The following is a 27,074-nucleotide window of genomic DNA, read 5'->3' on the forward strand; positions in this document are numbered from 1 at the left end:
AAAACAATATCCGATGGATAGATGAAGTAAAGATCAACTTGTACCAGAATTATGGGAAGTGAAGTGCAAACCCCATTTCCAGAAAAGTTGGGATATTTTCCAAAATGCAGTAAAAAACAAAAATCTGTGATGTTAATTCACATGAACCTTTATTTAACTAACAAAACTACAAAGAAAATATTTTCAATAGTCTGACTGACCAACTTAATTGTACTTTGTAAATATAAATGAAGTTAGAATTTGATGCTTGCAACACACTCATAGTTGGGACAGTGGCATTGTTACCATTGTGTTAAATCAACTTTCCTTTTAATAACACTTTTTAATCATACGGGAACTGAGGATACTAATTGATGCAGTTTTGCAATTGTCAGTTTTATTTGTATAGCACTTTTAACAATAGGCATTGTCACAAAACAGCTTTACAGAAAATTAAAGGCTTTAAACATGAGCTAATTTTATCCCAAATGTATCCCCAATGAGCAAGTCTGTGGCAACGGTAGCAAGGAAAATCTCCCTCAGACGACATGTGGAAGAAACCTTGGGAGGAACCAGACTCAAAAGAGAACCCATCCTCATTTGGGTGATAACAGATGGTGTGATTTATAAATAACTCGCTTCATGTGTGTGGCATGAATCCAGTGTGGTTTTCCTTTCACTGCTGCTTCAGTGACCTGGATCATCTGATGGGGTCCTTCAAACTTTGGCTCTATTGATGTTTGTAGGTGTTGTGGTTTGGAGATCAGAACCCACTGTCCTGGTACCCAGCTGTATCCACTAGGTCCAGGTGAGGCCCAAGCCTCAATCACTTGCTTTCTTGCTGTCTGAATTGAGTCTGTAATTTGGGAACAGTACATTTGCAATGCATTACTTGTTAAATGGACATTGGCAGTATGCAAATCAATTGTTCCCTGCTGAGAAACTGGTTTGCCTGTAATGATTTCATAGCGGCTGAACTCTGTGTCTTTGTTGTGGGTGGCTCTTATAGTGCATGGCACTATTGGGGTGATCATACCTCTGGCCATGAGAGCCCTTCCTGATGCATTTTGGGCAGGCTCTCTTTGATGATTCAGTTCATTCTTTGTATCATTCCTGATGACCTGAGGATGGTGAGGGCAATGGAGCTTCCATTCTACACCTAACATCTGACACACTTCTTTGCAGACCATGCCCATGGAGTGGGTTCCTTTGACTGAATCCATGGTCTTGGGGAGGCCCCAGTGAGCAATGATGTCTTTGACCAACACTTTTGCAGTGTGAGTGGTTGTACCTCGTCTTGTGGGGAATGCTTCCACCCACCTGGAAAATGTATCCACCACAACTAGAACTTCAGAATATCTATGTGACTTTGGCAGTGTTATGTAGTCCACCTGTAGATCTTGGAATGGGCCTGGAGAAGCTGGAACTCTCATCATAGGAGTTTTTGTTTTCCCCCCTGGATTGTTTTTCAGACAGATGGCACATCATCCAGCCACACTTTCAGCTCCTGTTCTAAACACTGGATTCCACCATGTCCTGAATCTGTAGATGACTATTCCCATGTGACCCAAGGAGTGTATCTGTGTGGCAAGATATGCGAGTAGTTTTGCTAGAGCAACAACTTTGTGTTTCCACAATCCACCGTCATGTTTCTTTGCCCCATTTCCCATTCAGGTCCATTTTTCCTCCAGCTACAATTGTCTCGTAGCTCTTTGAAGTCAGTCGGAGTATGTGCTTAGAGTCTTTAAATTTGCTGTTTGTCACTTTATAAACCCCTTCCTTAGCGGCTAATTTTGCAGCCCTGTCTGATAGTGCATTTCCTTTTGCTTCTTCTATGTTTTTGCCTCGTTTGTGCTTTGACTTTGATGATGGACACTTCTTTAGGCAGCTGCAATGCAGCTAATAGTTCTTGGACCAACTTTCTGCTCTTTATTGGAGAATGGAAGCACAGCAGCCGTCAGGAAACCTCCATTTTTCCATTATTGTCTGAAATCATGTGCCACTCCAAAAGCATATCTGGAGTCTGTGTAATGTGTGCTGTGCACCTGTTGGCTAAGTTACATGCTTCAGTGATTGCTTTCAGTTCTGCTTGTTGTGTATTTGTTGGTAGAGCCCATGATACCAACATGTCATATGTTACTGCCCAGCCTGCCACTTTCTAATTGTTTACCACCTGCAAACAAAACCAGTTCTAGATTATGCAGAGGTTCTTCCTTGAGTTGTCTTTGTTCCTCCAACATCTGAATAATTGACACAGGTGTGATCATCATGTTTGACCTGTAGCTCTGGTAACAGTGTTGCTGGGTTCACAGGGATGCTTTCTCAATGATATTGAATGTGCTGCAGTAACTTGTGATATGCAACTCATGGTGATCATTGTTTGTACAGTATGTGGGCATTTCACTGAATCTTTAAACCATCACAATGGTCAAAGCAGACTCCACAGCCAGACATGACTTGAATTGCTCTCAGACATGGCCCCTATCCTTGTGACACTTCATCCAGTTTCACTGAATAATACGAGACTGGTCTGCTCGTTCCTTTGTGTTCCTAGGTCAGGACCGCAGTCATGTACCCCTTGTGTTCATGAACATACAGGATGATGAGTAGATTGGAGTCTGGGATTCTGAGAGCTGGTGCTTGGTACAAAACTTATTTGAGGTTTTTGAATGCTTCCATTTGCTCACTGTTCAGCTGCATTTTTTTCTTTGGAGTCTTTCCTTCCTTTTAACATGTCATTCAATGGTTGAGCCATGATTGTGCATGAATCAAGCCAAGTTCTGTTAAAATTCAAGAGTCTCAGGAATGATCACAACTCATGAACTGTTGTGGGTGGTTTGGCTTCATGGATTGCTTTTGTTCAGTCAGCAGTCATCTCTTGTTTCCCTTGTGAGATTTTCTGTCCCATGTAGATCACCTTTTGTTTGTCAAAATTGAGCTTTTAACAAGTTTGCCATGTGGCCGTTTTTTTTTTTTTTTGCCAAGAAATCCAAGATCATCAGCATGTTTTTTGTGTTGTTCAAATCGGCTTTGGATTTGAGCTGTCATTCCAAATTGGCTGTTGTAGGTGCAATTTGTAATTAAGTGATCAATCTCATTAAATCAGTCTCATTAACAATACCATTAATTTTGGTGCTTAATAATAAATTACCAAACAGCTAAATTATGGTATATTCCAAATTATTATGATCACTTACCGTATTACATAACTCATATGCACCTTGGAATTCTTTTGAGATTGGATGACTTCAAATATATTAGGAGCAACAAATAAACACACAGTTTCAATAATTGAATTTATTATAAAGATGAATAATAGCAGTTGAATACATTTAAATATGATATTGTCATATACTTGATGAGCGTGTGTGCATGCGTGTGTGATAAATTAAATATTAGCAATTGAAATACATTCAAATATAATATGGTCGTGTGTGTGTGGCCATGTGTGGAGACAAAATATTAGCCTTGTGTTGCTAGCTAAGACAAAGGAATGTTATCTAAGGTATGTTTGTGTTGTGGGGGAGGTGACCACGCGTTTCTAAGTAGAACAAAAGAGTTAGCTTTGGTTGCTAGCTAAGATGTGTGTGTGTGTGTGTGTGTGGCCACATGTGGAGACAAAGATTAGCCTTGTGTTGCTAGCTAAGGCCAAAGAATTCTTCACCCCACGAGGTAGAACAAAAGGGGTGTGTGTGTGTGTGGCCTAACAGAGGGTTAGCCTTGCTTGCTAACAAAACAAAAGAATTAGCCATGTGTTGCTAGCTAAGGCCCAAGAATCCTACTAGCTTATCCTACTAAATCCACTGAAATCTTGATGAGGTCAAAATATGTGTAATAATGAAATTAAAGGTGTTAGAAAGGAATAGAAAGCATGCAACCTGTCTATTAACAATTGAATGATCAACACAAATAGAACAATAATCACTTCAACACCCTAAGTGTACACAATTAAACAATTCCTGAGTTTAAATTCACACCACTTCATAAAGCTAATTCCTAAGACTAGTTTCTGCCCAAAATTGCCAGTCTTACTCAGTATCTTGCCACTACGCAAGATTATGAAGAGATGTTCCGAGACTTTTGGAGTCCACAGGAGCACGAGTCGATTCCGTGGAAGGCAGAGGATTTCTTGGTCCGAACGCTTTGTAGTTCGCGGAGAAAAAGTCTCTGATCAAACAATGTGCACAGCGCTTTAGTTAGAAGGAGTCCGGTCGCTTCTAACTTTAAATTAACTGCTTTGGGCGGCAGTTCGTAACGTTACTATAATACGAATAAAAACCGGTTGTAACTCGATCTGAGTTTAAAATCACGCGATTCTGGATTTTTACCGTGGCCAGTGGTAAACAAAGAAAACACGCTAAATCTTGGATGCTCTGAGAGCAGATGTCTCCTTTGTCTGTTACCGCGTGGTTCACAGAGCCGAGGAGATAGTGTCTCTTTATGCCTATGGATCCAAGTCCTAGGACCAAAGAGAGAGAGCGGAAGTGTTGCTCAGTTACTTATGCCTTCATGGAGGATGTGACGTTGGTGATCCCGCCCCGGCGTGACGCAGGTCAACGCGGAAGCTGGCCGATGGGACCTGTAGTTTCTTAAAGGGACTGTGTGTACCTACACTGTAGATTCAAGCTGCTGCTTTAAATTGGCTTTAGACTCAAGCACCTATTCCAGTTGTGTAAGATTTGCATTCTACTCAACTTCTGCAGATACAGTTCTCTTCATGCTTTCTCACATTTCTCTCTCTCTCTCTCTGGACAACTTCATTCATAGCAGAAAGACAGCTCTGAGCTTTCTCTTTTAAATCTTCTATCCATATCAGATTTCATGTGAATCTCCTTGTGCCTTTGAACATGTGACAGTCACCAAAGCTTGCTTGAGCCGTTTTTGCTTATGAGGTTGTTTTTTTGTCATATGCTTCATTAGTTTCTTCCATGCACCACCATGATTTGTGAGCTATGCTGCATTTCTGCACCTCTTCCAGTTGCATCAACTTTGTGGTTTTCTCAATAATGTCACAGAGTTCATTCGCCATACGAGTCTCGCTGATTGTGCTGTTAGGTTCAGCATTAACTCTTTCTTCTGTCATAGCTCTTTTAATCAATTCACAAAACACTTGATGTCTTCACTCACACACACCACATAAAACAGAACAGGATGTAAACCAGACAAAAATGCATGTCAACACACTTAAATACTTGAGGAATTAATGTTAAGGCCTTTCTGCTTTGGAGCTCCACACACCGGCTTCCTTCAGAGTAGTATTCAACTACCCATCCAATTTAGTATCCAATTTTCTGTTTTCCCCTTTAATGAAGATGCAAGCAGGCACAAACTTGGAAGAAAGAAGTAGTTTTATTGAAGCTTCAGGTTCATGTACAGGTGTCGTCCTCTCCAAGAGCTAGTTCACTCCTCACACACTCCCCCTTCTTCCAAGCTTCTCCCCCAAAACACACTTTCTCAAAACATTTATACTTAGGTTTTTTTTCACCCCAAAGTCATAACAAAGATAAAGATGTTACTGTGGGCATTTGAAGCCTTAAAAACACACACATACATACACATCATCTATTACAACACATACTATCCTGTCTGTTCTATGCTGTAGGTTTTACCCCTTATCTGTGATATGAGCTTGTAAATACCTGTTTTAGGGATGCTATTTTAACACAAATCATTGATCCAGAAAAACACACTCCATTAGGCAAAGAATACCAGACCTAAAATAATACAGTTCTAAGAAAACCCTCTTAATCATTCTTCAGTAGTAAGAGATGGGTAATGACCCAATACATAGGGGAGAGCAGGGAGACTTGGGGCATTTTGTATTACTATAAATTAATTTCAACCAACCAGGTTCTAGATTATGTTGGAAGTTAGATGTTGTCCCTTAGAGTAATCTACTTCCTTTGGAGCCATGAAGCTGGTCACTGCAGCAAGGTATGTGCAGTTAAATATATTTGTCAACCAAAATTTTATTTTCTACTTCACAATCCAGCTCCATTCTATGGTGTAATGCATGCTGGTGAATTCGGGATTTGTTAGGAATTAAAGCATGTAACCTAGAGGTACCGTACAGTCATGTGAAAAAATAAGTACATCCCATGGAAATTGTAGACTTTTTGCAACATATGTAAACAAGCAAACATTTCACCATTTTGATAACGTGCCAACAGATAATGGAGATATACTTCAACAAAACAACAAGGAAAATTAGCTCTTTCAATCATGTATTCAACAAAATATCAATATATGTAATCATCTTCTGTGGAGAAAGTAAATACACCCTTGACTTCAGAAGCTAGCATTGCTCCCTTTAACAGAAATAACTTTTTGTACGCATTTTTTGCATAATTGTCCACCAGTCTCCATCAGCTTCCTGAAATATTTAAGCACTCTTCCATGCAAAATTCCTTCAGTTGCAAGATCTTTGAGGGTTTTCTTGCATGTACTGTTCTTTTGGAATCTCCCCACAACATTTAATGGGGTTCAAATCTGGGCTATGACTAGGCCATTCCATAACCTTCCGTTTCTTCTTTTTGGCCATTCTTTGGTGAATTTACTAGCATGCTTAAAGGAGATACGCAGAACCATGGCCTCACTTTTTGTTTATAAATGCCTTGAGACCTCAGGAATGGTATAGGAATAGTTTTAAGCGTTAACAATAAATCTAATAGTAATTTTTATGATTAAAGTGATTCATACAGGTCTGAGTGAATTACCTTGACATCTGTGACGTCACAACGGGAAGGCTATCAGTCTCATCACCATTTCCGCTATACTAAAACACAGAGCTAACTGCAACTTCAATCCTCAAATTTGAGTTCATTTATTGCCATGCCACGTAGATGTGTTGCTGGCGGGTGCAGCAACACAACAGAAGGTGGATTTATGTTGCATTCATGGCCCAAGAATGTTCAAACTGCAAAGATTTGGATGCGTTTTGCGAGAAATTCATGGATTGGGCGCCTACGAAGTGGTCTCTCCTCTGCTCTGCACATTTTACTGATGACTTGTATGAAACCTCTGATCTGTTGAGGAGTGTTGGCTATAATGGCCCTTTTCCACTACCCTTTTTCAGCTCACTTCAGCTCACTTCAGCCCGACACGGCTTGCGTTTCGACTACCAAAAAACAGCACGACTCGGCTTGCTTCAGCCCTGCTTAGCCCCTAAAACTCGCACGGTTTTGGAGTGGGGCTGAAGCGAGCCAAAGCGAGCCGAGTGAGGCTGGGGGCGTGAGCAGACACTCCCCTGTGCACTGATTGGTGAGGAGGAGTGTCCTCACATGCCCACACACGCCCCGCGAGCACGCTGGGATCTGTAAACACCGCAAACCCGGAAGAAGAATAATTACGAATTACGAGAATTTCTGAAGCCTTATGCGCCTTGCCTCATCTATACGCTCTTGCCAGTATCTGTTGGCGTTGTCGGTGACAACAAGCCACAGCACCAAGACCAGCAACACTAACGACTCCATGTCCTCCATGTTTATTGTTTACTATTCGGGTCGTGAGACTACCGCTTAAAAGCTCACTGATGTCACTGTTTGCGCTGCTTAACGACATCACGTGACGTCCACCCACTTTCGCTAACTCCACCCAATGTGTCCACCCACTTCCAGCCAGCACGGTTCAGCGCGGTTGTAGTCGAAATGCAACTCCAACAGCCCCGCTCAGCTCGACTCAGCACGGCACGGCTCAGCCGCGTTTGTAGTGGAAAAGCGGCATAAGCCTGTACTGAAAGAGGGTGCAGTACCAACAAAGGAAAAGAAAACTACAAGAAAAGGAAAGTAAGTTCAGTTGCACCAGTTCTCCTGGAGTGTGAGCTGAGCAGTAATGGAGGAGTACTCAGTATGGAGAAAATGGTGAATAAGTGGACTGGTCATCAGATTTCTCCAGTGGATATGCTTGCCTCAGCAGCAATATCTCGCCCTTACATGGAAGAAGCAAATGAATGAAGAACTGAAAGTCAGGTTGTTTCAAAACAATTGGCCACAAGCTCAGCCTTCAAGAAGCGAGAACACAGACGGGTAAGATGTGAGGAAAGCCAACCAAAATTTTGCCATTTGGTTACATAACAAACAAAAACAAACACCACTCATTGTTTACCTGCATTTAGATTAATACATGTAACTTGTATTGTGTATTTAAGTTACTGGTATAATATTATTTAATTTGCTTCAGAATGTGATTCTGATTATTTAATTAGCCTTTTATGTTTTATCAGTGAAAATGCATACATGTACATGTTGCATAAGTTATAAGACCTATCCTGTTTTAATCAGTGTCACGTGAGGCTGTCAGTTCAATTCCATCCAATTCTCTAGACTGCTTTGTTCTCTGGCTTTATTTTGTAAGGTGGGGGCCTCCGTGGCCAATGTGTTACTATTGGATTCACTTTCCGATGGTTCGAACTGATATGGTTCTACATGTATAGCAGTAGCATGTACACACACTCCAATTTCAGGACTGTCACAGTCAAGATGTATTACTATCTGAGGAATCCGAAGAATCTCCAATAAATCTGAACGAAGAGGCCATTGCAACCACTCTCGCCTGCCGAGTCTGGCTTTGGTCTATAGCACCGGTTCCCGCTGTGACGTCACCCATCCAGGGCGGGCTGGCTGGCTCAGCGGGGCAGCTCAAATGCCAACTTTGCAGTCGATTTTTAACTCTCAAAAATATATATTTTTATTCCCAATTATGCAGTATACAAGAGTCAAGGATGGAGATACTATCCACTCAGAAATGTATTTAAAAATAAAGGTTCTGTGTATCTCCTTTAAGATCATTATCTTGTTGAAAGGTCCACTGGTTCAACTTCAACGTTTGAACAGATGGCTAGTCCCTGAGGCACCAAAGCAATTCCAAACCCACCACCATGCTTCACAGTTGGTATAAGGTTCTTCCTCTAAAAAGCTGCTTTTGGTCTGTGCCACAGGTATACTCCTGCTGTGACCAAACAACTCTACCTTTGATTTGTCTGTCCAGAGCAGGTTATTCCAAAAGGCCTGATCTTTATATGTTCATTGGCAAATTATAGTCTTGCTTTTACATTCCTTTTGGACAGCAAAGGTTTTTTTTTTTCTTCCCCCGGCACACTTCCCATGCATGTCAAATTTATCCCGTCTCTTTCTGATTGTAGATGTACAGTATTTCACTTTCACAGCAAGAGTTACCTGCAGACCAGTGATCGAATTTTGGGGTTCTTGGAGACTACTTTTAGCATCAAACGGTCTGCTCTTAGGCTGAATTTGCTGGGGCGGCCAAACCTGGACAAATTCAGTTGCTTGAAATCTACACCACTTGTAGATGATTTTCCTTATGGTAGAAGGATTTATTTATTATAATTTAGAGATCTTTTAAATCCCTTGCCATATTCATAGGCATCCACAACCATTTTTCTGAAGTTCTTAGAGAGCTCTTTTTATCTTGACATGACACCACACTCTTCGGTAGCACAGAGAACACTAGACTCAAGATGTCTGGTTTAAATGAGACAGGTTTCACCTGCACCTCCACCAGCAGGAGGTTCTAATCAATGGCACCTAATCTGAAACATCTGATTTTAATGTTATGGACTGGAAAGTGTGATAAATGTAACAGTGTACGTACTTTTGTTTTTTTGCCTTTTTTTAAATGAAAATGACTACAAAATGTCAAGTTTGTGTCGTTTGATTGGGTACATTTACCTAGATGTTTGCTTGTTTAAATATGCTGAGAAAAGTCTACAATTTACATGGGATGTCCTTATTTTTTCATGTGACTTTATACAGTCGTTGTCGTCGTCTTCTTTTGGCTGCTCCTGATTAGGGGTCACCACAGCGGATCTTTCGTCTCCATTGCTCCCTGTCTTCTGCATCCTTCTACCACACCTGCCACTTTCATGTCCTCCCTCACCACATCCATGTATCTCCTCTTTGGCTTTCCTCATTTTTGTGTGCCTGGCAGCTCCATCCTCAACATTCTCCTTCCCACATGCTCTGCATCTCTCCTCAGAATGTGCCCATACCATCTCGGTCTCATCTCTCATAGCTTAATTCCCAAGCTCTCCACATGTGCTGTCCCTCTGATGTGCTCGTTCCTTATCCTGTCCAACCTGGTCACTCCCATCGCAAACCTTAGCATCCTAGACTCCACCACCTCCAACTTTTGCCTCCTGTCTCTTCATTAAGGGTACTGTCTCCAATCCATACATCACAGCTGGTCTCACTACTGTCTTGTACATCTTACCTTTCACTTTTGCTGGGACTTTCCTATCACAAATGACTCCCGAAATCCTTCTCCAACTGCTCCACCCTGCCTGCACTCTTTCTCACCTCACTATTGCAGCCCCCATTTTCCTACACAGTTGACCCCAGGTACTTGAATTCACCAACTTTCTTTACGTCTACTCCTTGCATCTTCACTACACTCTCATCCCCGTTCTCATTGATGCACATGGATTCTGTTTTGCTACTGCTCACCTTCATTCCTCTTCGTTACAATGCATACCTCCATCTCTCCAAACCCAACTCAACCTCCTTTCTACTTTCACCACATATGGCAATATCATCCACAAACATCATGTTCCATGGTGACTCTTGCCTCATTTTGTCCGTCAAGCTATCCGTCACTATGGCAAACTAGAAAGGACTCAAAGCAGATCCTTGATGGAGTCCCACCTTCACCTTGAACTATTCAATCATTCCAACTGCACACCTCACCTCACTGCTGTTTCACTGTTCTTATACATGTCTTGCACCACTCTAATGTACTTCTCATTCACTCCACACTTTCTCATACTCGTCTCTTGGCACTCTATTGTATGCCTTCTCCAGGTCTACAAACACGCAATGTAGCTTTCTCTGGCCTTCCATGTACTTCTCCATTAACATTCTTAAAGCAAAAATTGCATCCGACTTGCTCTTCCTTGGCATAAACCTGTACTGCTGTTCACGGATTGCTACCTCTCTTCTCAATCTCGCCTCCAATACCCTTTCCCATAACTTCATGGTGTGGCTCATCAGTTTTATCCCTCTGTAATTACTGCAGCTCTGTACATCTCCCTTATTCTTGTATATCGGGACTAGCGCACACTCCATTCATTTGGCATTTTCTCATTCTTTAAGACCTTATTAAACAATCTCGTTAGGAACTCCACAGCCGTCTCACCAAAACATCTCCGAGCCTCAGTCGGGATACCATCTGGTCCGACTGCCTTCCCAGTCTTCATTCTTTTCATGGCTGCCCTCACCTCATCCTTACTAACCAACTCTACTTCCTGATTTGCTGTCTCCAACGAATCTGACCTTTTCTCACTTGGATTCTCCTCATTTAATAAATCCTCAAAGTACTCTTTCCACCTTCTTAATACACTCTTTGTCAGCACATTTCCATTTACATCTTTCATCACTCTTACCTGCTGTACATCCCTCGCTTCCCTGTTCCTCTGCCTAGCTAGTCTGTACAGGTCTTTCTCTCCTTCTTTGGTCTCCAGTCTTTTGTACAGCTCCTGGTATGCATCTGTTTTCGCCTTCGCTGCCGCTCTTTTTGCCTTCTGTCTCGTCTCTCTGTATAACCGCCTGCTTTCCTCATCTCTCAGATCGTCCTAAATCATCTTTGCTAACCTCTTCTCTTTTATAATTTCCTGCACTTCTTTGTTCCACCACCATGTCTCCTTGTCTTCCTTCCTCCTTCCCGATGACCACCCTAGCACCTTCCTTGCTGCCTCTCTTACTAGTATGGCAGTAGTATCCCAATCTTCTGGCAGACTTCCATTACCACTCGATGCTCATCTCATTTCTTCCCTAAACTCCTTCTGATGTTCAACCTCTTTTACTTTCCACCACTCAGTCTTCGGCTCCACTATTTCACGCTTCCTCTTTTTCACTTTCAAGCTCATCCTGCACACGACCACTTGATGTCTAGCTACACTCCCCCCTGCCATCACTTTACAGTCTTCAATCTCCTTCAGGTTACCCCTTCTGCAGAGTATGTAGTCCACCTGTGTAGATCTTCCTCCACTCTTAAACATCACCCTGTGCTGCTCTTTCTTCTTGAAGTATGTATTGACTATTGCCAAATTCATCCTCTTTGAAAAATCAACCACATTTCTCTCTCTTACACCATATCTGCCCATTATGTCCTCATCTCCTCTGTTTCCCTTGCCAACATGTCCGTTGAAATCTGCTCCTATCAGCACGTGCTCCTCCCTCGATATACCACTTCATCCATTTTTTTTCCCAGAAAAACTTTCTCTCTTCATTCTCACATCCAACCTGTGGGGCATACGCGCACACAACATTGATTGATTACCACTCCTTGAATCTCCAACTTCATGCCTATCACTCTATCTGACACCCTCTTCACATCAATCACACTGTTGACCAACTCTCCCCTCAAAACAATACCAACACCATTTCTCTTTCCATCAACTCCATAATAAAACGACTTGCATCTACCTCCAATGTTCTTGGCCTTGCTTCCCTTCCACCTCGTCTCCTGCACACACAAAATGTCCAACTTCCTTCTGTCCATCATACCTGCTAACTCTTTTGCTCTGCCAGTCAGTGTTCCCACATTGTGTTCCTACCCTCAATTCTAAGCTCCTTTCCTTCCATCTTTCATGCTCTCTCCGAACACGCCTCCCACTCTCTTTCTCCTCCGTTTTGATGCAACAGTAGCATACTTTCCACGGCACCCTGTTGACCAACAGTACCGGAGGCGACCGTTGTTAACCCAGGCCCCTTTAATTAAAAAAAAAAAAACACTAGAATTTGGTGCACAAGTTTTAATTTTCTTTTGGTTTTCTGAAATCAACACAGGGTCAAAATTATACATACAGGGTCAAAAATTTACATACGCTCACTTAGATTATTAATTCAGAGGTGCTGAAACTTCCAAAATGTGTTTTATCTTGCCAAGGCTGAGGTCTCTTAACTTCTGGTTAGTGATCATGATTGACCACAGCTGGTAGCTTCTCTGTGCCTTCGTAAAAAGGTTTTGTTTACAGCACTCATTGGTTTGACCAACACACAATACAATGGGAAAGTCCAAGGAGTTCAGTGCAGATCTGAGAAAGAGGATCGCAGATGTACACAACTCCGGAATGTCTCTTGGAGCCATTTCTAAACAACTGCAAATTCCAAGATCAGTTCAAACAATTGTATCCAAGTTATTGTAAGGTGTAGTCACTTTGTCAAGCCACTTTGCTTCAAGAAAACCCAAACTCAGCTGAAAGAAAATTGGTTTGGATGGTCAGGAACAACCTTGGAACCACCATGGCACAGCCCTGCCATGAACTGGAAGCTGATGGATCACTGTCTACAGTTCAGATCACCATGGACTAAGAGACTGCTATCCAAGAAATAACCCCCTGCTCCAACTTTGCCACCTTCAAACTTAACTAAAGTTTGCAACTGACCACATGGACAAAGAAAAAAGCCTTCTGGAGGATGGCTGTCTGGTCAGATGAGACAAAGATTGAGTTGCTTGGCCACAGTGACCACCATGTACAGAGGGACACTGTACCAGCTGGTGGTGGTGGTAGCAGCATCATGCTCCTCTGGGGCTGTTTTGCTGCCATTGGAACTTGTTCATTATACAAAGTGGATGGAATAATGAAGGAGGACTACCTCAGAATTCTTCAGCATAAACTATCAGAAACTTGAACATGACTTGGGAGTTACAACAGGACAATGAACCCAGATGCACATCAGAGCTGGTTGTGGAGGATAAAGCAGGCTAACAAACCAGTCCTGACTTCAACCCTATTGAAAATATATAGCCTGTGCTTATACAGTAAGTCAAGTCCATGCCAAGAAAAAAAAATTAATTGGACTCTACCATGAAGAGTCATGAAATATCCAACCAGAATTCTGCCAGAAGCTTGGTCATGGTAAAAACAGAAATATTTGATCAAGGTGAATCTTGTGAAGAGACACTTTACCCAAATATCAGGTGTGCTGTATATATATTTTTGACCCTGTATGTATAATTTTGATCCTGTGTTGGTTTAAGAAAACTCAAAGAAAATTTAAACTTGTGCACCAAATTCTAGTATTTTTTTTATTCAAGATGTACGCTGTACATTCTGCCACAAAAAAAAGAACAGTTCATAAGAAATTACTGAAAGCCCGAATATTGCCATGACATTTATATCCAAGATGACATTCATCTCATTGTATGTAAACTTCTGACTACAACTGTATACCGTATGTGACAAATAAAGGCTTCTAATTCTAAAAATCTAATCAGAAATTTTCTGTAACCATGTGATTTTTTTTTTTTTTACTGGAAGCAAAATACATGAATCAACAGGCTTTACTTTTATGAAGTGTAAATCTCATTCTTCTAGATAACACATGCACAGTACTAACACAGATACTTGTAAACAATGGGCATTGCTATAGGAACATGATTCCTACTATCTAAAAAGATTGCTTTTCTCAGTGAATAAAAACAAACAAAAGCAGGTCACAAAAATACAAGGAATTTTTTTTTTTAAATTTGGAGGGAAAATAAATCACTGCAAGTCACTGGCAGTGGAGCGTTTTAACAGCAAAATCTGTAAGACATATCTGCATAGTTGTGCACTGGTTTTCAGTATTTAGACTGCAAAGTAGATTTAAGGGGGGACTAAAAATGTTCTCTAAAATGTTTCCCATCTCAGCTGGTGGGTACTGAAACCCTGTCTTGTTGTCTGACGGGAAGGTCTGCCGAACAATGTCCACAACACAAGCTGGCAATAGTATACGGATCCTCCGTCCCAGGAACCCAAAGATCCACCTCATGAACTGTCGGTAGGCAGTATAGCAGTACCGTCTGCAAACACATGAAGGGAAAAAAGATCACCACCAAAGAATAAACTGTAGTGGGGTCTCCATTGATTCTTTATTGATTCCAACTAAAAGAAGCATTAAATTTTCATCTTGTGCAACTCTGTGGTAAAATGTCATTTGTTGGTGTGTAATTACTCAGCAGGACTGTCCTCGTCCAGATTGCCATACTCCTGATGGAAGGGAAATTATACTGTCTGCAGCATCCAGACATCAAGGCAGACCGACCTGAAACCGAGGTGGAGGGTGATGCAGCTATGCTGCTCCTCTGTCATTTCCTTAAGTTCTTCCAGCTTCTGGACCACGCATGCCTGACAGCAGATGCATTTGTCTGGGGTGTCTGCTGCTGCACAATGGTCATGCTCACACCTGTCAAATTGAAAGTTGTTAGTTAAACTTAGTTTCTTTCTTGCTACAGTGACTTTACTGTAACATGAGACAAGAAAATGAACAATCATGACCTGCTGTTATGAAGTCCCTCAGTGACACTCATATCTACCTACTTATTAGTCAGCATTTCCCAGCCTGTTCTCGCTCTCATCCTCTAGACCCTCCTGCTCTGGCTGCACAGGCTCAGCATCTGCTGCCTCCTGAAGAACAACTGACAGACAACAGTGACTCAATGTGACTGATTATCTAACCATCCATATTCGATATTTTTTCGTTTCAGCAGTGTTTAAAACAATTAACAGACAGACCGAGCCTACAACCAAAATCTCATACAGTGTACAAAGTCTGTCAGGTGAACAAAGTCCTCCAAAGCAATTGAACCATGTCAAGACTGTGTCTGAGGCAACATTGCTGCTTGATCTAGGTGGCTGACCACTTTGTAGACTCTCCTTTCAAAGCTGTGAGGGTGAGACAGATATTGTTCACTGATGGACTCTGTTCGTCCACTGTATCTAACTACATGAATTGGGGTCTGTAAATTACATACTTGAGAGTTCCACTTCCAACTATCTGGCTAGGCCTAGTACAGAGTAGGGGTGGACTGGAAGCTACATCAAACTTTAAAAATGAATTTAACTTATTTCAAGGTTTTGTGTTTTTTTTTTTTTTCTCTTTCCCCATTACTGTTAAACCTCAAGTTTAGGGATTCCTGGATCTAGTAGGCTACTCTGTCCCCCCCCCCCAGAACAGGGTAGGTTTACTCGGACTCTTCACTACAGTCTGTGACTGTGATGTCCAAACTTCTTAATCTTAGACCAGATTAGTCATCTTGTGGAATTTACACCATCGTTGAGCACAGGCAAGTGAGTGTAGTCTAGTCTAGATTCATTATAGCTACAGATTACAGTAAGCTTACAAGAATATTATTTGTTGATCAATATCGTGAGCCGAGGCTGAGGAAAATTAATTTATATCATTCTGATTGGTTTTCCTGAAGGGACTGAGCCAGCAAGGATTTTTTTTTTTTTTTATTATTATTTTGGTTCAGTAGTTGGTTGGAAATTGTATGACTGAGTGTTGAAAATGCTTGAAAACAATGACAAACACAGGCTTGAACAGTGGGTAGGTACTGTTAGGTAGCTGGGAAAATATTTTATTTTAGCCTTCAGGTCATAAAATAAGTAGAATAGATCTACACCAGCACTGTTTTGGTACATTGGCTGCAGTCTAGTGACTACTTTCCATGACAGTTGTCTACACTAAGCGACACATCTCTGTGCCACACTGTGCTTTTAGGAGGTTGGTATTCAGTAGGCAATTGCTGAATTTTGGGGGGATTATTTTATCTTGGCCTGAGTTATAACTTATTGACAGGAATTTACTATTATACTAACAATTACGTCAATAAAAAATTCTAACAACAGCTGGTATCGGTAATTATTAATGTAAACAAAAACAGGTGGTCTGTTACAATCATGCCTCCACTATATCCACTTGTCAGCTTGCTGAGACCTGAGTGGCACTCACTCACCTCAACATTGTGGTTGTCAATGTGACAGTTCTCGTACAGCTCAAACTGGTAGGGCTCTATCCCAAGCCCTACATTCTCCCTCTCCTCTTCTCCAACCTTCTTTTTAACTAACTCCTCTTCATCCCCATACAAGACAGCCCACATGTTTTCAGCTATGTTCTGTCAGCGTGCCTTCCAGGCAGGGGTTCCCCAGTCTACGTCATTTCCGGTTTGGGCCATTCTCAGCAGAAGGGAAAGGGATTCCAGGCATCGCTTCGTGGTGGGAGATTTAAATGTTTTATTTTGTTGAGTTTTCATCTCCACATCTTACAATTGCATCAAAAATTGAAAGTTTGTGCTAAAATTTATACAGTGACACCAAGGAGACCTGTTTGTGTCCATATCACTAAGTTACAAACCAGCACTTTGCAGCGGTCTAAAGCTGTATGACTGCATGTCTGAATTGAGCATCCTCCATCGCAGAAGATAAAAACTCATATAGCGCAGATGCTGCAGTCACCTGTCTACTGAGCGGGGCAGGGGCAAGAACCAACAGCCAATACCACTCCAACATCAAAAATGCAACAACATTTATACAAATCATAATCTAATAATAGTTGATAAATGTGTGAAGCACAACATAATCCATAACACAATATATATATTCATACTTTGTATTATATTAAAGTTAATAAATCAAATCAAAATATTCAATAAATTATTAAATCCCATCTTTGGCTACAACATTCTGGCCCCTAATTGTCATGTAGGAACAAAGGACAATTACTTAATCAAACATAAAGGAGCCAAAGTGTCTTTATAGTCCTCTTTTTTTTTTTTCTTATTTTTAGAATTTCAGTTGTGACCCCCACCCCCTTTTTAAAGTCTGTTATGCATATAAGTCCAGAGATCCTTAGGGATGTAAATAAATGGCAGTTCATAAATATGGAAATATTATACATGGGGAAGTGTGTGCATGTGTATGACGGTCCATGGGCAATGTGTGTGGGGTTAGACTCCAACTGGAGCTTCAAGGAGTAGGGCAAGGTTGGTGATGGGCCTGCAGAGGGTGCTGGTCTTGGTTAGAACTTGAACTCACCTTACATATCTCTTGGAATCAGGTAAAGTTTCTATGACTTGGCCCATAATCGAAGAGTTTCTTGGGGTTGTATGTCAATGATTAGGACAGTACTGTATCTTCTTTGACAAAATTATTTGTTTACCTCGTCCACATTTGTCTTTCTTGTAACTCGGGCAGATATTTATTTGTCCATCTCTTCCAAAACAAATCCACCATATATTGAACTTGGCGCCATCTCCTTCTGCCGTAACAGTCACCAGGACTGAATACTCTGGGTGGTACAGATGGATGTGTTTTTAAGCAGTAGGAGACGATTTGGTGTAAGGGGCTCCAAGTCCAAAGGGTCGCTGGAAGCTTTGGTGATGGGCCCATCATTTAAGATGACTTCCACCTCACAGAGTAAAGTGGTAAGTCCTTCCTCACCCAGTGTTTGCTGGTGTAACAGAGCACTAAGAATCCATCTGATTGTGTATGAATTTGTCTCTCCCAGACACACCTGTTGTGTGATCCTGCAGGGGGATTAAATAGCCAACAGATGCCCTTATTACATGAAGCAGTCTGTATCTGCGTGTTGTCCAAACTTTGAACGACCTCCCGCAGTTCACACTCAGATCTGACGAGGTTGGTCCCATTATCCGACCTCATGACTTTGACAGGGCCTCTTCTAGCGATGAACATCCTGACTGCATTGATGCAGGAGTCAGTATTTAGAGTTTGTGCAACCTCTATGTGAACTGTTCTGATGTTGAAGCATGTAACAATTACTCTATAGCACTTAACAATCATCCTCCTGCACTTCATATCAAATGGACCAAAGAAACCCATACCCACATTAATGAAGGGTGGCTTGGACCAGAAAGTCATAGAGGAACTTCGAGGCCCGGGTCTTCTCCGCCGGACTACTACATCACTGGACTCGCCTGCTGTGTCTCACCCAGAGAGGAGGCGCCGGAAGCGGTGTGAAACAGGAGCATGGTAAGCGCGGAGGTATCTGGGCTAGGCTAGCCGCTAGCCCGCACGGACCCGCAATACCATCCCTCGTTCTGGCCAATGCACACTCACGAGACAACAAAATAGATCACATAGAACTCATGAGATCTGTGCTACATGATGTGAGGGATTGCTGTTTTTTCATCTTTACAGAATCCTGGCTGAATAACAACATCCCGGACTCTGCTATCCAGCTAGCTGGGCTAACATGCTACCATGCTGACTGAGCCTTTGTGGAAGGAGGCAAGACTCGCGGTGGGGGACTGTGTGTTTACATCAGTGATGCTTGGTGCTGGAATGCTACTGTTGTGCACAAACACTGTTCTCCGCTGGCGGAGTTTATCAAGTGCCAACCCTGCTACCTACTGAGGGAGTTTACATCAATTCTGCTCATCGTTGTTTACATCCCTCCCACCGCTAACACCAACGTTAGGAGCGAGGCACTCGGTGAACTCTACCAGGGCATCAGTGAACAACAGACAGCGCACCCAGATGGATTCCTCATCACAGCAGATAGATACAGATAGATAAAACTTTATTGATCCCTTTGGGAGGGTTCCCTCGGGGAAATTAAAAATGCAGATTTAAAGGTTTTACTACCCAAATTACATCAGCATGTGGACTTTCCAACAAGAGGTGACAACTTAGTGGACTTGGTGTACACAACTCACAAAGGAGCTTACAAGGCCTCCCCCCTCCCCCACCTAGGTCTCTCTGATCACATTACCATCATGCTGAGACCTGCATATAGACTCGGGCTACATCCACACGACAACGGCAATGAGATTTCTTTTTTTTTTTTTTAAATATCGCGTCCACATGGGCAACGGATCAGTAAAATTTCAGGTACATATGGCAACGCAGCGCTTGCTGAAAACGATGCAATACACATGCCACACCACTACGTGCGCTGTTAGACGGTCCCATCGGAGACACCAGAACAATAGAAGTAGACGCATGCGCATAAACCCCTTCTTCTGTAGCATTAGCCACATAAAGTTTTGATTATTAATAAGTAGCGTAAAACGAAAGACGCGGAAAGAGGAATGAATGGGGGTAGATGGAAGCCAGTACGCCAACATTCTGATATCCTCCAGAATTCTTTAATGGTCCGGAATAAATTGAATGCTACACGTTGATGGATTACTTTGTTCTTCTACACCCTTTTTGAGGAATGTATTGTCGGACTTAAACCAACATCTGAAGAGGTGAGATCGCTCCTTTTTTTTTTTCCTATGTTTGCTGGCGGGATTGTTTTTGTTTTTGGAAAGCGCACGGGCGGTGTGTGGTTTGGTACTGCTTCCGCAGTGTTTGGACTAAAGACTGTGCCCTAAGGGCTATTCTCTCTCTCTCTCTCTCTCACTTTGCACCATTACACAATAAATATTCACAGTGAAAATATTTGTAAGCCCGTTTCATGAACCAAGTTATAGGATTTGTTGACAACTTGCATCAAGTTCGTTACACTTCTACCCGGCGTGAAGCACTGACAGTCATGTGGTTGTGACGTCATCATAAACAAATCTGTTCTACTCATCCAGACGACTTCGCAACGGCGCCGTTGCCAGGTTTTTTCACTCTGGAACCCGTTCTCAAAAGATTTCGTTTTGGGGCACCCAAAACGCTGGTGCCGTGTGGACGCCAGGCCGAAACGATAAACAATTTTATCAGATTCACCTGAATCCGTTGCCGTGTGGACAGGGCCTCCGAGTGAGAGCCATCAGACCAACACAAAAGGAGGTACGTGTGTGACCAGAGGGAGCCTCCTATGTTTTTGAAAGACTGTTTTTAGCACTACACACTGGGACATTTTCAAAGAAGCAGCCACTTACAATGACCACATAGACTTAAGAGTACACTGAGGCCGTCACGTCATACATTGCTAAATGCACTGATGTCACTCACTGCAAAACCTTCACTGTTCATGCTAACCAGAAGCTGTGGCTGACAGGAGAGGTTCACAGGCTCCTACGGGCTCGGGATGCAGCCTTTAGGACTGGTGACACCCACAGGTCTAACAGCCAGAGCCAACCTGTCCCGTGGCATCAGGGAGGCAAAATGTCAGTACAGCAATAAAATATCTGGAAACTTCAGCAACACCAGAGATGCACAGTGTCTCTGGCGTGGCATTCAAACCCTCGCAAACTACAAACCCCCACCACGGACCTGTGAGAGTGACATCACATTGCTAAACTGCCTAAATGACTTCTTTGGACGCTTTGAAACACAAAACAACACACCAGCACAGAAGAGCACTCCTCCCCCGGATGAACAGGCCATATGTCTGAATCCAGCCAGTGTGGAGAGGACCCTTTCCAGGATCAACCCACGTAAGGCAGATGGACCAGACAACATATCTGGTCGTGTTCTGAAGGACTGTGCCATGGAGCTCAGGGATGTCCTTGCTGACATCTTTAACATCTCCCTGTTGTCCCCATGTGTTTCAAAGCTACAACCATAATACCAGTGCCAAAGAAGCCCCTCCCATCTAGCTATAACAACTATCAGCCCGTAGCACTGACTTCCATCATCATGATGAAGTGCTTTGAGTGACTTGTCATGCAGAACATCAAGTCCATTCTCCTTCCCTCTCATGACCCATTCCAATTTGCATATAGGTCAAACAGGTCCACAGAGGATGCTATCTCCGCTGCTCTCCACCCAGCCCTCACTCACCTGGACTCAAAGACCACCGATGTGCGAATGCTGTTCTTGGATTACAGTTCGGCATTCAACACTAATTCCCCAGCAGCTAACACACAAACTCGGACGTTTGGGACTCAACACCTCTCTTTGTAACTGGGTGCTGAACTTTCTTACAGGGAGGCCACAGAACGTTTGGGTCGGCAGTAACACCTCCAGGACCGTCATGCTGAGCACAGGGGCCCCACAAGGGTGTGTGCTCAGCCCACTGCTCTTCACCCTGCTGACTCATGACTGTGTACCAATCTACAGCACCAACTGCATCATCAAGTTTGCGGATGACATGACTGTGGTGGGCCTAGTCGCTAACAACGATGAAGCCAACTACAGGAATGAGGTGAGCCAACTGGTCGAGTGGAGTAAAGACAACAATCTCTTCCTGAACGTGGAGAAGACCAAAGAGATTGTAGTCGACTTGAGAGGTCACTCACAGCATCCCCCTCCGACCATCGATGGTGCTGCAGTGTAGAGGGTGAGCAGCACCAAATTCCTAGGGGTGCACATCGCTGAGGACCTCTCCTGGTCCAACACCACTGCATCGCTGGCCAAGAAGGCTCAAACTCACCTCTATTTCCTCCGCAAACTGAGGAGTGCATGAGTCCCCCCCCCCCCCATCATGTGCTCATTCTACAGGGACACCATTGAGTGTCCTCACTGGCTGCATCACTGCGTGGTACAGAGGCTGCAGTGCCTCCTGCCAGAAGACTGTGCAACGCATAGTGAACATGGCCAGCAAAATCATCAGTACCCCTCAGCCCTCCCTTACAGACAGCCATCACTCCCATCTCACCTGCAGAGCCATCAGCATCGCTGGTGACACCTCCCACCCTTCACACTCTCTCTTCAGCCTCCTGCCCTCAGGGAAAAGGGTACCGGAGCCTCTAGGCCCACTCCACAAGACTGCTAAACAGCTTCATCCACCAGGCTGTCAGGATGCTGAACTCTGTCCACTACCTACCCTTACCCCTGGTCTGTAACACATTCATTCACACAAGAAACTATCTCATCTGGCTGCACATCACAAACATTAGCATTACTGTTGTATCTGCTGCTATTGCTCATTTGCACTACTGTTCATATACACCTCATAAGCTGCTCTTCTAGCACCTTCTCCATTAGATATTGTACTGTATTTGCACTACTGCTATTTTGTACATTGATTTTAGAGTGTATATTTTTTTATCTATATTATCTGTATTTATGGGCGGCACGGTGGTGTAGTGGTTAGCGCTGTTGCCTCACAGCAAGAAGGTCCGGGTTCGAGCCCCATGGCTGATGAGGGCCTTTCTGTGCGGAGTTTGCATGTTCTCCCCGTGTCCGCGTGGGATTCCTCCAGGTGCTCCGGTTTCCCCCACAGTCCAAAGACATGCAGGTTAGGTTAACTGGTGACTCTAAATTGATCGTAGGTGTGAGTGTGAATGGTTGTCTGTGTCTTTGTGTCAGTCCTGTGATGACCTGGCGACTTGTCCAAGGTGTACCCTGCCTTTCGCCCATAGTCAGCTGGGATAGGCTCCAGCTTGCCTGCGACCCTGTAGAACAGGATAAAGTGGTTAGAGATAATGAGATGAGATCTATATTTATAAATATTTATATATGAGCCATTCCACCGAATCGGTGCCATTTCCATCGCTAGAAAATTATATGTATAAATGCACATAAAAATGTACTTTAAAATACATTTCATTATTACGCAGAATGTCCTGCACATTGATCTGATTTCAAATTTAAGATATATAATTGTAAAGATGAATAAAAACTACCTAAACACTGAAAAATAGCATGTGTTACCTGTCCCCGCAATCTAACTTTATACTTAACTATGAAATATTATGATTAAAATCCTTCAGAAACAGTATTTCTTTTGCACTGTTGTGTGACTCCATATCCTGTCCATGGTTTAAATATATTTTTTTCATAAGAAATCCACAATATCTTAGTTAAAATATACATTTTAGTCATGTCCCTGGGTTTTCACTCAGTCCTGTTACCCAAACATTATTACCCCATCTGACAAATTTGGAACATTCCATAAATCACATGCTCAACAGGAAGTTACATCAGTTGTGTCTTCTGAAGGCCATGGGAAGACCACAAGTTAGTTCTCTCATTTGCTTTTCTGTATATTTGATGATTTTTTAACTTTGACTGATAAGGTCAATGTCAACATACTGTCCTGTTACTTAAATTATTTCTTAGATGATATTTGTTTATTTTAAAAATACAGATTTTTGGTAAATCACTAGAATGTGCTAATTGTGGTCATGCTATTAGCGATGACGCCATGTGGCTTAATTCCATGTACAACCCTGATTCCAAAAAAGTTGGGATAAAGTACAAATTGTAAATAAAAACGGACTGCAATAATTTACAAATCTGAAAAACTGATTGTATTCACAATAGAACATAGACAACATATCAAATGTCGAAAGTGAGACATTTTGAAATTTCATGCCAAATATTGGCTCATTTGAAATTTCATGACGGCAACACATCTCAAAAAAGTTGGGACGGGGCAATAAGAGGCTGGAAAAGTTAAAGGTACAAAAAAGGAACAGCTGGAGGACCAAATTACAACTCATTAGGTCAGTTGGCAATAGGTCATTAACATGACTGGGTATAAAAAGAGCATCTTGGAGTGGCAGCGGCTCTCAGAAGTAAAGATGGGAAGAGGATCACCAATCCCCCTAATTCTGCACCAACAAATAGTGGAGCAATATCAGAAAGGAGTTTGACAGTGTAAAATTGCAAAGAGTTTGAACATATCATCTACAGTGCGTAATATCATCAAAAGATTCAGAAAATCTGGAAGAATCTGTGTGTAAGGGTCAAGGCCGGAAAACCATACTGGGTGCCCATGATCTTCGGGCCCTTAGACGGAAGACCCCACTGCATCACATACAGGCATGCTTCTGTATTGGAAATCACAAAATGGGCTCAGGAATATTTCCAGAGAACATTATCTGTGAACACAATTCACCGTGCCATCTGCCATTGCCAGCTAAAACTCTATAGTTCAAAGAAGAAGCCGTATCTAAACATGATCCAGAAGCGCAGACGTCTTCTCTGGGCCAAGGCTCATTTAAAATGGACTGTGGCAAAGTGGAAAACTGTTCTGTGGTCAGACGAATCAAAATTTGAAGTTCTTTATGGAAATCAGGGATGCCGTGTCATTCGGACTAAAGAGGAGAATGGCGACCCAAGTTATCATCAGCGCTCAGCTCAGAAGCCTGCATCTCTGATGGTATGGGGTTGCATTAGTGCGTGTGGCATGGGCAGCTTACGGTACACATCTGGAAAGACACCATCAATGCTGAAAGGTATCTCCAGGTTCTAGAGCAACATGTGCTCCCATCCAGACGATGTCTCTTTCAGGGAAGACCTTGCATTTTCCAACATGACAATGCCAAACCACATACTGCATCAGTTACAGCATCATGGCTGCGTAGAAGAAGGGTCCGGGTACTGAACTGGCCAGCCTGCAGTCCAGATCTTTCACCCATAAAAAACATTTGGCGCATCATAAAACGGAAGATACGACAAAAAAGACCCAAGACAGTTGAGCAACTAGAATCCTACATTAGACAAGAATGGGTTAACATTCCTATCCCTAAACTTGAGCAACTTGTCTCCTCAGTCCCCAGACGTTTACAGACTGTTGTAAAGAGAAAAGGGGATGTCTCACAGTGGTAAACATGGCCTTGTCCCAACTTTTTTGAGGTGGTGTTGTCATGAAATTTAAAATCACCTAATTTTTCTCTTTTAAATGATACATTTTCTCAGTTTAAACATTTGATATGTCATCTATGTTCTATTCTGAATAAAATATGGAATTTTGAAACTTCCACATCATTGCATTCTGTTTTTATTTACAGTTTGTACTTTGTCCCAACTTTTTTGGAATCAGGGTTGTATTAGCTAATCCTAGGCTAAAAACTCAGTCCTGTTACTTTCAGAGTTTTGGTAACAGGACTGAAAAAAAAATGCAGCCATCTTTGACTTCCAAACCTTGTAACGTAGCCTGAGGTTGACCAATACACATTTTGAATAGTTAAATGTGTGTTGTTGTAGTGTTGAAAAGATATAACAAATTAAGTTTAATTTGGGAGTGGTACAACAAGCAAATGGGACCCATTCGGTGGAATGTCCCATATATTGTTTTTCTTAATTTTTTTCTCCTTTTTTTGTGTAATCTTTATCTGTTTTTTACAAGGTGAAAGAAACAGCATTTTGATTCTCCTATATGTCCTGGATATATAGTGAATTGACAAAGAATCTTTGAATCTTTATCTGAGGTGACTGTTGGTAAGTCAGCCATGAATTGTTCACCTTTGGCAGTGCTCATCTTCCTGCAGGTGACACATTTGGAAGTAATTTTTTTCAGATAGCTGAGATAGCTCCAGGTATCCAGTATTTTTGCCTCAAATGTGAAAGCGTGTGGCTCCTGCCACAGTGTCCAAGGCTTTCATGGATGTGTCGGATAATGAGCTGTCTCACTTTATGAAACATAAAGTGCTCTGTGATTTTTTTTTTAAATATATTTTTTAAAGTTATGCTTTTTTTTTTTTTAATATCCATTGTCCATGGTGCATCTTTGTGTTGGGCTGAAAAGAAGCTGGGGATTGTGCAGGCTTTCTGTCATGCCCAAAAATAGTGTGTGATTGCTTTTCATCTTTCTCTTGGCCAGGCATATGGGATGTCTGTGCTACCCCTGAACCTGATCAAAGGCCCGCGCAGTGTCCTCTATGAACGGCTAGAGAACACAGAAGATATGGGGGAGGTTGAGCAACAAATAGAAAAGCTAAAAGCCAAGGTGTGTGGAAGGCTGTGTGTTGGTGTCTCTACAGTAGGTGGGAGACAAAAGTGGTAAATACAATGCTGAAGCTGTTCTTCCTGTCATATCTCATTCACAAGTCAGTGAAGTTTGCATTACTGACATGACAAAAACACTTGTGATTTTATAACTTATGTGGCAGGTTTTAACCTTTCTATCTGTGTGCAGAGTGAGCATGGAAGGCCACTCTCTTTGAAAGACCGGAGGAACCTACAGGATCTGGAGGCTAAGCTTTTGATGTTGCGCCGCCGGGGCCATCACCTCGAGAATGCTGATAGGAACTGCTGCACTAAAGTGAGCAAGGTCCTCCGTCCCTTTAAGGTTAGCAAATAGTGATTTATTCTGTCTAAATTGTATACAGTGCGTGCGTGTGTGTGTGTATGAAAAATATATATCCCTCATCAAAAAATTACTGTGCAGGGATTGGCCAAGGATGGCTCACATGACCATAAAAAAAATAGTTCCACCATTGATTAAGCAAAGTATCTCATGACATCAAAAATTTTTAAAAATGGATATGGTGTGAGTTAGTCATCATGGTATGCCCTGGATATACCATGAACTGACTTCAAAATTTCAAGCTGTGTGGCCGACTTGAGTCACAGCTGTGGCTCCGCGGGTTTTTGTGTGTAGATCTACGTATCTTGATCATGGCTAGCGAGGCATGATGGCACATTGTGCTTGCGCAGGTTGAAGCTTGTGCCGACATGACATAAACATCGCTGCCTCCAGTGAGTTTATGCCAAGATTCAATCTCATCAACAAAAGTTGAAAGTT

General features: G+C 42.4%; 1 protein-coding gene across 6 annotated transcripts in view; it reads left to right on the forward strand.

Moving 5' to 3' along the window:
* lmbrd1 (LMBR1 domain containing 1) overlaps nucleotides 1-27,074 on the forward strand; it is a 254,422-nt gene that overhangs the window by 134,850 nt on the left and 92,498 nt on the right. For 4 of the 6 annotated variants that reach the window (XR_009654288.1, XM_060916476.1, XM_060916479.1 and 1 more), the window contains exons 8-9: nucleotides 26,151-26,276; nucleotides 26,466-26,618. The exons of 1 other annotated variant lie outside the window; for it this stretch is intronic. Coding sequence is in view for 4 of the 5 variants with exons in the window: in XM_060916476.1 (XP_060772459.1) it covers nucleotides 26,151-26,276; nucleotides 26,466-26,618 (279 nt within the window). In the remaining variant the exon portion in view is untranslated. The remainder of the gene's footprint in view (nucleotides 1-26,150; nucleotides 26,277-26,465; nucleotides 26,619-27,074) is intronic. One more of the 6 variants, XM_060916477.1, reaches the window with a different exon arrangement.

The sequence above is a fragment of the Neoarius graeffei genome, chromosome 3 (assembly GCF_027579695.1).
Source record: "Neoarius graeffei isolate fNeoGra1 chromosome 3, fNeoGra1.pri, whole genome shotgun sequence".
Classification (NCBI taxonomy): Eukaryota; Metazoa; Chordata; class Actinopteri; order Siluriformes; family Ariidae; genus Neoarius; species Neoarius graeffei.